This window comes from Passer montanus, unplaced genomic scaffold (genome assembly GCF_014805655.1).
Source record: "Passer montanus isolate IOZ18808 unplaced genomic scaffold, ASM1480565v1 scaffold107, whole genome shotgun sequence".
Taxonomy (NCBI): Eukaryota; Metazoa; Chordata; class Aves; order Passeriformes; family Passeridae; genus Passer; species Passer montanus.
The window spans coordinates 1,851,526-1,862,445 of NW_024357281.1; the positions used below are offsets into that span (position 1 = coordinate 1,851,526).

The 10,920-nt window shown below is 42.4% G+C and overlaps 1 protein-coding gene across 1 annotated transcript; it reads left to right on the forward strand.

Moving 5' to 3' along the window:
* Nucleotides 1–1,599: 1,599 nt before the first annotated feature.
* On the forward strand, nucleotides 1,600–8,122 carry LOC120508474 (serpin B12-like). The gene is made up of 9 exons (XM_039722145.1): nucleotides 1,600–1,645; nucleotides 2,463–2,539; nucleotides 3,295–3,475; nucleotides 4,864–4,977; nucleotides 5,324–5,455; nucleotides 6,437–6,554; nucleotides 7,080–7,222; nucleotides 7,423–7,593; nucleotides 7,716–8,122. The coding sequence occupies exons 1-9, from the start codon at nucleotides 1,607–1,609 to the stop codon at nucleotides 8,118–8,120; spliced, it is 1,380 nt and encodes a 459-aa protein (XP_039578079.1). The 5' UTR covers nucleotides 1,600–1,606; the 3' UTR covers nucleotides 8,121–8,122.
* The last annotated feature ends 2,798 nt before the right edge of the window (nucleotides 8,123–10,920 follow it).

Here is a 10,920-nt window from a genome sequence, read left to right on the forward strand (position 1 = left end):
GAGTGTTCATCATTTCACACAGCCATGGAGGAAGTTTGTAATTTTTACAAGGTCTGTGGTATGCAGTGGTTTCTTCTGAAGGAAGCAATTTTCCTGGGTAGCTTCTTGCTCACATACTGCAGTGCCAGTAATTTCATTTGCCAGACTATGTTAAAAGCTGCTGAACCATCATGCAAAGGATCTCCTGTCATCAGGGGCTCTGCACTACCAATAATGCTCAGCACAGGTGCTTTGGCTAGTGCAGATCAGCATCTAGGAACTTCCTGGAACACTCCTTTTGATCCTGTATCATCCCTCCTTACACTCCAAGATTTTTTAAAAGTGACATTACCATTTGCTGTTCACCATGTAGATCCAAATGCTGTGATCCTTGCAGTAGCTCCAAAGGTCTGATTGAATTATTGCTCAGATTACACAGAAGCCTTTGTGGTGTGGAATCATTCATACACTTGCTCCCACCCCATTTCAGGTTAAGGAAGTTCACTAAATCCTTTCACTGTGCAGTAAGAAAGTTCTTTCACTAGCCTATACCTGCCCTCTCTTCCTCTGGATTTCTAGGGCAGCTCTCTAAGCAGTTCCTGCTCACAAAACCATGGAGTTGGCTCTAGTGTTTGCACCTGGATGTCTCCCTGTTGGCAGCCTGCTGCTTTTGCTGAAGGAGTGGCCACATCAGTGTGCCAGACACTCGCTTGAAAACCTGTTCCCAGATCCTGGGCTCTCCCTCCATTCTTGGCACTCAGCCTTTCCCTGCAGGGTGAGGTGGAGCTGCCTTCTTCCTACTGAGTAAGATTATTAACTCTTTTTTTTTCTCCTTGACTCGGTCTGAAGGTGGGACACACCTACAAAGTGCCTCATGCCCTACACTCACTGTGCCCGATTTCAGAGCTCCATTTCAGATCTTGCAAGAGATGTGGAACTATAGCACTACAAACATCAGCCATGAAACAGCACTGTTTTGCTTTCAGAAGGTTGTGGATAGTAGGATATGAAGGTGGAAAACAAGATAAATTGTTTTGTGCAATGTCTTGTTGTAAGATTACTGCATTATTAAAAGGAAAATTAAAACCATATTACATAAAAATACACTAATAGCAGAGCTAAAACAGCTGTGTTCAGAATAAATGAGATAAAACTCATCCTTAATTTGTCTGTGCAAAGAATCCTTTGGTATTTCTAATCTGTTTTGTCCATTTGCATTAGGCCTTTATGTGAAGTATTTCTGGACTCCAGAGCAAAACAAAAGTCTCAGTATGGAACATCTATGAGCTTTTCTTTCAGCATCACAGGTTCTGTCCACAGAGCATCACTCAGAAACAGTATGAAGCATTAATTGTTTCTGTTAAGTTGTTAGCCAAATAGAAAGGAATGTCTGCATTTGCCACACATTGTACCTTCATATATTCAGAAACTTTACATTTTCATCTCTTCCAAGCCTCTGCAGCAGTTTGTTTTAGGCTCCGTCTGTTTTCCTGCTGGCTGAGTTCATTCCCACTGTCTGGCACTTGCTGCAGGTGAGGAAGGTTTCACACACAAATGTCGTATCTTGCCTGAGCCATATCAGCTCCCAATGCCCTGGTAACTTCTGGAACCTGAGTGCCAGCTTTCCATGCAAAGTCATGCCGGGCTCGTGGCTGAGCTGGAGATGGTGAGCATGCTGCATCTTGAGAGCAGTGCAATGCATTTTGAGCAGCTCTTTGCATAAAGAGAACTCTGTGAAGGTCAGAGTCTCTCTGAGGGGAGGGAGCTGTGGCTGTGGTAGAAGAACTGGGGCCTCAGTGGAGGCTGACAGGGGAGTTTTGGCTGGAATGGATTGCAGGTCCCCAGCACCAGGTAACCCCTTCCCCAGAGGGCTCAAGACAACTCTCAGAGGGGCACCAGCAGCCCAGGACAGGCTGTACAAGTGTCCTGCTGATAAAAGATCCTGAAGTTCAGCTTTGCACCGGTCTCTTCCCACCTTTAACCTCTGGTGACACAGACTGGAGCTCCTCATGTAACCTGACCTTGCAGGCTTCAGGGCAGACAGGGCTGATGAAGAGTGCCTGCTGTGCTGTGGCTGTCTGTGGGCACTGGGGAGAGCCACTTGGCTGTGCACTCACTCCTTTTCCAAAAGAGAGGAACTCTGGCAGCTTTCTCTGCACCTGACCCATGCTGGTCCCAGTGCAGGCTGAAAGGTAGAGCCAGCCAGATCTGTGCCATGGGAGACATAAAGGATTTGTCACCATACTGTGGCTGTGTATTTTCCCCTAAATAAATAACCTTTAATCTTTCTGGAACACAGACCAGTGCTATTTGTCTAGTAATTTTTTTTAGTGTTTGGTTTTTTTTTTTTTCCCTTGGTTTGGTTTTTTTTGGTATAATGATTCCAGAAAATTCTGTGTGATCCCACTGGTATCTACACAACACCTTTACAATCTCCTAAGCCTAAGACTCAGGAAAGGATTTTCTAATTTCCTGTTTTTTAGATGGCCTCCTCCTTGCAAGGACCAAGCTCAACTTGTTCAAAGTGGAGTGGATTGGAAGTAAATGACGCATGGGAGAGGTATCAGACTGCAATGTTTCTTGTGCAAAAGTAGAGAGTGACACATATCTTGTCATATCACTAAGCAGGAACTTACAGACTTCTTTTCAGAGCTCTTGGGCTATTTGTTTGGAATTTTAAATTGTGGATCCTACATTAATCTGTGACTCCTGGAAAACTTATTAGAAGTTAAAAGTGTATTTCAAACTGTTAGTGTTTCCATATGTAGTTCAGTCTCCATAGCTGTTAATGAGCCTTTTTCATGTATGAAGACATTTAATTAATAGTGATTTTATTTTTAGAAACCTGTTCTTTGGAGCCCCCTTGCCACACCTCTGGTTACCACAGATGGTTATATGCAGGCTTAGTTTCTGTCACCAGGTCTCTATCACTGATGTATGTTGTTAAGAGGAAAGAGTTGATGCAGGGGCATGCATCAAACCAGTGTGGAGAAGGAAAATGTTAATCCATACCTATCTAATTTCAGTACCATAAATTGAAATAAAACACAGCATGGGATAAGGCAGAAAAAGGGCTCTTTTTGAGGACATATGTTGTGAGCATGGGTCCCTTTTGCAGACCCTCTGTGCCTTTGCTCCTGCTGTGCATCATAGACTCATCTGGGCAAGGCTGATTAAAATTTTCAGAATTTAGAAAATGTCTATTATGTTCAACAACCAGCTGTGGGACAATTTCAGGGCTGAGAGATGATCCACAGTGTGGTCAAGCTAGGCCAGCTGCACTAAATTTTTAAATTCTTTTGTGCTCCCACTCAGCAGCTGCTTCATGATGGACTCCATTTCTAGACCAGTTACTGAGTTTTGCCTTGATCTCTACAAAAAGCTCAACAAAAGTGCAGAGGACACAAATATTGTCTTCTCTCCTATGAGCATCTCTGTTGCCCTGGCCCTGATCCATCTTGGTGCAAAAAACAACACTGCTGCTCAGATAGAAAAAGTGAGTATGAATGAACCATGGTGGGGTGCTTCCACATTGCTTTCTGTTCCCTCAGAGGAAATGCTGGGCATCCCAGCACAGCACACGTGTGAGTGTCTCACAGGAAATGTGCACAAGGGCAGGCACAGGTGCTGCCTTCACAGCTGTGCTTGGGGCACTGTGATCCCTGCCATCTGCTGGGGTGAGTCTCATCCTGTCCCCTGCAAGGGCTGACTGAGGGGAGGTGATACAGCACAGTGGGGTGCTCTGGCTTTCCCCAGGCCTGTGGCAGAATGTCAGGCTCATTTCAGAATTATGGGCAGGCGTTTCCTCTTGTGGTTGCTACGAGAATCCTGAGAGTGGGAGTCTGGGTACACCTGCAGACACGTCAAGGGGTTGCACCTGAGTGGCTGAAAGCATTAGCTCACTTGTCCCTTGTGACTTTCGAGGGTCAAAATGTCTCTCCCCACAGAGCCCCAGGTGGGCAAAAAGGGGATGAAGATCACACCTCCAGTCACCGTGCTTTTACTTCCTGCAGTGCAAGTTCTGCTTTCTACAACCTTCTCTTTTCTTTTTTCTTTCTTCTCTCCTTCCCCTTCTCTACCATAAGTGGTAGAAGACCAATAATCTTAAGGCAGAGCTTCTCACCACAATGTGGTGGGTTAACCTTTGCTGTGGCTGCCAGGTGCCCACCCAGACACTCCGAGTCTGTTCTCTTTGCACAGAGACCACCCCTACAGCCCCCTGGCTACCATAACCCTGCCACATCCCTACTTAAGACAGGGACTCCTGCTTATTTTAGGAAAGAAATGGGAATTGCTCAATATCAGTATCCTCTAAGAAACGAGAGCATGTCTATGTATGATGCATGATGCAACATTATTATAATAGAAAAACTGCTGAAAATTTCTCAGCGATGTATTTGCACAGCACAAACAAGGACTGGTTTCCATTAAGAGCACTGTGGCTTTGATCTATTTCTTAAGCTGATGCTCATGTTAAGGATGATTGCAAGAAGGCAGTTTTGGTGGTTTTGAAGAAAATTAATTTTCATCTCTTTACTTGGGGTAACTTTTTTGTTTTGAAATTTAGGATAACTGTAGCAATGAAAACACAAATCAAATATAGCAATGAAAACACAAGTCAAATATAAACATTTTGAGGTAGTGAAGAGTAATATTTTGAGGGATTAAGTGCAAGTTCTTCTTGGAGTGTTAATATAGAAAAGTGAGTCTGAACATGAATGTATGAACAAGTTCAAGTCTGTCATTTTAGCTGATGAGTGAAGCTGCTAAAACATCTATCGTGAATCTACGCCATTTATCCAGTAGGGGACAGCAAAACTTTTAAACAAGGAATATGGTTTTATCCCAGTTACAACTGACATAACTTGACATCTTCACCTGCAGGTGCTCCATGTCAGGAAAGCTGCAGGAAGAATGAGTCTTGGATCTGATCACGAGAATGCAGCTCCAGAAATGGAGCCAGAAGGAAGCCTGGAGAGTCAGCCTTCCTTCTCAGAGGTGTGTCCTTGGGTGGGGAGCCTCGCCTTCACTGCGTGGTAGGTTAGTGCGGGTAAAACACTGGCGTTTGCCACTGGAGGGAGTCAAGATCCCATGCTCAGAGTCTGCCTAATCCTCTAGGAAATGACTGATACAAGGTTTTATTTTATTAAGGGCCAGTAAGTCAATATCAAAGCTTTCAGTGATCTCATCCAAAGGAGGATCAGCCTACAAAGCTTGGACTAGCTGGATTTAAAAATCAGTACAGCAGGAGTTAACATTATAGTGTTATCTAATTAAGATGAAAATTAGCAACCAAAACTGTACAGAGGAATAATTTTAATTGTTGTGTTTGTGTTACTCCCAGTGTAACAAGGAAGGAGACCTTGATCATAAAGTGTTCCAGGAGTTGCTTTTGCAGCTACAAAACCTTGGTGAAAAATACGTTTTAACCTTGGCCAACAATCTCTTTATACAACAAGGATTTGAGCTCCAGCAGGTAAGTCACCTGCTAACTGTTGTGGCTATGACCTTAAGCTTCCCTGTAGTTGTGAGCCTCACTGTTACCCCTCATGTGTGTGTTTTGGAGCATGTAATGTGCTATATGGAGCTATAGCTCTTGAGGCTGGTGGGAAGGAGACAAGACTGTCAACTTTCCATGACTTTATTTAAAAAAAAAAAAAAAAAAGGAAAAAGAAAAAATAAACCAACAACCCCCCCAAAAAACCCAACAAAAAACACCAACAAAAAAACCAAACCCCAAAAAAACCAAAAAACAAACAAACAACAAAAAAACCCAGAAACAAGCCATCCTGTGGATATCAAAGGCTATAGAGCAAAAATAAAGCAGGGATCTGTTAATTTTTGGCACATTTTTCATATGTGTGCACTCAGCCAGAGGAGAACCTACAGCCAAAAATAGCCTATTCAAGCTCTCTGTAAACCACCTACTTCAGGTCTTGCAAGTGGGACAGCTGAGGCAGCAGTAAGCTTGGAGAGAGTTTATCTCCAGGAAGGTTGTGCAGGTTCATGCACAGGACTGCTCTGCTGAACTTCTTGCTCCTTTCCTACTGAATGACTGAGTGGTCTTGAGACTACTTGGTATGGCTAACTTGTTAGTCACATCTTTGCTTTTCTGTCAATTATTTTGACACTTAAGCATCAAACAACTCATCTTGAATTTTTTCTGTTTCTTTAATTTTTTTATCCGAATCTCAGTTATGCAGTTCTCCATGAAAAGACTCATTCTTCTGGTTTTCTTTTTACTTATTTACATTTTTGACCTATGCATTAGAATCTCTTTTTCAAAGATCATCTGGATAAACTTCAGATACTTGACATTTCCAAAATGAAATTTTGCCTCACAGATTCAACAGATCCCTCACCAGTTCTAAAATACTATCAAAAGATTGATTTCTTTCAAAAGGCAGTAAGTACTTAATAGATTTGACCAATTCATAATGCTTATTTTGCTTTACAGCAATTTCTAATGTGTAGCAAGGAACTGTATGGAGCAATGCTGCAAACAGTCGACTTTCATGGTGCTGTTGAAGCTGCCAGAAGAAAAATTAATGCTTGGGTTGAAAGTGAGACACAAGGTAAAACAAAGCAAAACTATAGCCATTCTATCCTTGCCTTTCTACATGGCTTCAACAAACGACATTCCAAGATAGGAAAAGCAAAGACCTCTTCACATTTCTGTGTGTGTTCACTCTTATGCTGTTTAAGGGTAGTTCATCTTCCATCTGCTCTTATTAGACTAAGTTACTAATTTATTTATGAGTTAAAGATATATTTGCTGTTGAATATTTTTTTCCCCACCCTTATGCCTGCCCTGATAATTGCAGCAATACCTATAAGTCTTGGCCAGATAAACTGCTCCTGCAAACAGCCATAAATGCCAATCAGAACACCATGGCATAATTTGGTGACCCCCATCCTCCCTGGCTGGTTACAGGGCAGAGGAATCTACCATTTGTTTGCCTACATTGTTTTTGTCCTTTGAATAAACCAAGAACTGTGTTTCTAAGTTTTTCCAAAACTAAGTTCACAGACCAATAATAGAGTCTCAGTCCAGAGTCTTAATGCTAACAAATGCTTCTGTGGATCAAAATTCCCTTTAGGTAAAATCAAGGAACTCTTTTCACCTGGTGTGATTGATGTACGTGCATTGCTGGTGCTTGTGAATGTAATCTACTTTAAAGCATCCTGGGAAAGCAAGTTTGAGGAAGAAAAAACAGTTCTGAGGGATTTTAAACTGAATCAGGTACATCTGCATTCTGTAAATCTTAACATTATTCACCTTAGATACTGTCAGGATTGCAGCAAGCATAACAATGTTTGGGGCTGAGCTGCCCTGTGTGTAAACTGTGGGTCTGTTGGGAACTTAAATTACGTCCCCTATTGGGTAGAGGTGTTGGTAAGAGCTGTATTGCCTAACTGACTGTGTAATTTTATTTTCAATAGAACAGAAAGAAACCTGTGCAGATGATGTATCAGAAAGGCAAATTTAAACTGGGCTACATCGAGGAGGTGGGTGCTCAGATCCTTGAACTCCCTTATGCTCAGAAGTCACTGAGCATGATCATCCTGCTGCCAGGGGATGTGGCTGATGGATCTGTCAGTGGGCTGGAGCAGGTAAGGCAGTACATGTCACAGACTAGGGCTGGAAGCCACGTTTCTGAATTAACACTAGGTAAAGATCTCGATTTTTCAAAGCTTCCCACCTATTTTAATCTCCTTTTCCCCCCATCTTATAGATTGAAAGCACAATCACCTATGAAAATGTAATGCTGTGGGCCTCCTCAGAGAACATGTTTGAGACAACAGTGGAGGTTTACCTGCCCCGATTCAAGCTGGAAGGCACCTTTAACCTCAACGAGGTTTTACAAGAGATGGGGATGACTGACATCTTCACTGAATCAAAAGTTGACCTTTCTGCAATGACATTTGCAAAATCACTGGTGCTGTCAAACGTTGTCCACAAGGCATATGTGGAAGTTAATGAGGAAGGCACCGTGGCGGCGGCTGGCACGGGAGCTTCCATTGTGAGGAGGTCTCTGCCTCTCACAGAGGTGTTCATGGCTAATCACCCTTTCTTATTCTTTATTAGACACAATCCTACCAATGCTATTGTTTTCTTTGGCAAACTCTGTTCACCTTAAGGTCAGGGCCATTTTCTAACACTGTGAGGACCACCTGGATGAAAAGCTGAAATTGTATTTTTCTCCCAAATGCTTTCTTAATCCTTTGATGGCTAATTTGTACTTCAAAATAGTCACTGCAGCCAGTTTATTTAGAACCTATGAATCGAATGCTCTGGTAGTAGACTACTTGAATTGTAAATATTGATCTGAATCCAGAATACAAGTAAATTTTATCTTAAGCTCACTGGATATGGATAGCACTTTGTTTCCTTGATGTGCGCACGTGCTCATGGTGACAATAGGGTTGAGTTGGGAAGGGACCTCTGGATGTCATCTGGTCCTCCTCTGCACGAGCAGGGCCATCTACAGCTGGTTGCCCAAGACCAAGTCCAGATTCCTTTTGGATATCTCCAAAGATGGAGACTTCACCACCTGTCTGGACAACCTCTCCTAAGTCTGTGTTAAGTTCTCAAATAACTCCAAAGAGAATTTTATATGCATGGTGTCTGCAAGAACAGGACACAAACACATGTATTTCTAAAGATGGTTAATTATTTACATAGTATAGAGGGCTGTCTCTTGTATGGGGATAAATCAAACTATTTATCTCAAGGTTTCAAAGAATAGAAAGAAAATGATCCAAAGCATCCCACTGAAGTTACCGATGTGGAACACTGTAGCAATGAATTTCCAAGAAATGTGTTTTCCTTTTCCCATGTTGCTGAGTGGTGAATTTAGAAGTTCTGAGATGCAAATATGAGAGACAGAGCTCTCTCCATACTTTGAAGAATGAGGAAAGGTATAAATCATGGAAATCACAGTTAAACATTACCTGGCAATGCTTGTGGGAAAAAAAATAAACTTCTTTCCAGCTGATAGGGAGACATTACTGATAATTTCTAATTTCCTGGTTTAACATAAGTGACATCTTCCTCAGAGGGATGAGGTTTAACAAATTAACATTTGTAATGTGCTTTTAAAATTTATATATAATGGAGAATCAGTGAATAACATGTTCAATGCACAGAATTATATATGGCCTCAGAAAGGAGAAGACACACTAAAAATGACATGTCTCTCCTAAATAGAATATAGGCTGGCTTTAAATTTGTACATCCAAAAAGCCATCTGAAAGAAAAATCCCCTCATCCAACATTTGCACGCATTTTGTTTTCTCCTTTTGTAAATTTTCTAGCAGCTAGCATTTTCCTTTGCTTGCTCTGAGCTATCTTGATGTGATCAATTAGATACTTTACCCATGTTGAAATTCAGGAGCAAGGTAAGATGAGGTGTAAGTTCCTAAATTCCTGGAGAACATCTAGTGCATGGATTCAAAGCAGACCTTGAGAAAGCTGTTCAGACAGGGCTCCTGAAAAAGCCATTAAAAAGACTCCTTTTTTTTTTTTTTTTTAATCTAAAATAGTACCTAACTTCTGTAGTGGAGAAATTCATGTGTCTCAGGAGGCGAAGGGCCTGTATCCCATATCCTTGTTGGAATTCAACCCTGCAACTCTCGATGCACCAAGTGATCTCGGGCACTAGGCTTTAGCATTGGCTGCAGGGCAAAACTGCCCACCTTCATTTTGAAGTCCTTATATGAAGACATGCAGCTTAAACACACAAGAAGGGAATTCCAGGACTGAAAATTTTGCAGTCAATAACTGTATAAGAGATGAGTTCTGGTTTCCAGGATCTAGTGCCATTCCTGTTTTAGTCCAGTAACAGAGGAAAAAATTATCTGTATGTGGGTGTCTATCCTAACTAGAATGCTATGGAAGAATTTTTTTTCTACATTTTTCTGATAGCATGAATTTTTCTTCACTTTCTTAATATCTGCCTAGAAAAGAACATGGTGAATGAAGTAGGTCAGTTGTGAGCTTCCTCTCAGCTCTTCAGGGAGTCCTGCTGTGCAGCTTTTTCATCTGAATCCTCAGGCATTAAATTAGATATTCTTAGTTATGGGATGGCAAATCACAGCTTTTGTGTAAGAGCACTGCCACCTACACATCTCCAAGATTATTTTGCAATCCTCCCTCACTTGAGTGCTACAGTTTGGAAACAGAGTCCAGCTTTTCCACACACTTACTGACAGTTTTAAACATGCTGGAAAAGCACCCCCAAAGGACCTGTCTCACCAATTCTGATGGAAGCCTTATTTTCTTGTGGAATGTCTCATGAGGCAGGTAGCTTTTGGCACAGCTCTAATTGTAGCCTGCAGCCTCACAGCACCAGTGGCTGCTCTGCCTCCACTCACACCCTGACAGCTCCTTTTCCAAGAGACCCCCACTGCAGCCCACTCTGCTGCCTCTCACTTCTCTCCCCTGCAATCTGTCAGCACGAAGATCTCCCAAAAGTGGGCCAGCAATGACCAGTCCTGCCTTTTCCACAGCCCTCAGATTGCCCCGTGAGGAATCATCTTACTAAATTGTAGTGGGATGACCACTGTGGGGAAAGGCTTTCTCAAACTAGAGTTTCATAAGAGGAAAAGTCCCCTCAGTCATATTTTCAGATTATAGTCATGCAATCATTGCATGTTATCTAGTGGGGGCTTAGCTGCATTTTGCTCAGTGGGTTCAGCTACTGGTCTTCCATGAGAAATGCGATATTCTGCCAGAGCAGTGCTGAACACAATGCCTGTTGGCCTAAAATATGGGCATTGCTCAGCCCACAGCCACCCTCCAGCCAGCAGGAGGAAACACTGTGGAAAAGCTGACTGCTGCTTGTGATGCAGAGCAGCCTCCAGGGTTGAAGGATGAATTCTTGGCAGCATGCAGCCATTTCCTTGCTTATGAATGGTGATGAATATGAAGGATCCTGG

Bases quoted from the DNA above. Each gene is read 5' to 3' on its own strand.
- LOC120508474 (XM_039722145.1), top strand. From the start codon at position 1,607: ATGCAAAGTCATGCCGGGCTCGTGGCTGAGCTGGAGATG. The intron at 2,540-3,294 runs GTATCAGACTGC...GCTCCCACTCAG, and splicing joins GTAAATGACGCATGGGAGAG to CAGCTGCTTCATGATGGACT. The intron at 3,476-4,863 runs GTGAGTATGAAT...CTTCACCTGCAG, and splicing joins CTGCTGCTCAGATAGAAAAA to GTGCTCCATGTCAGGAAAGC.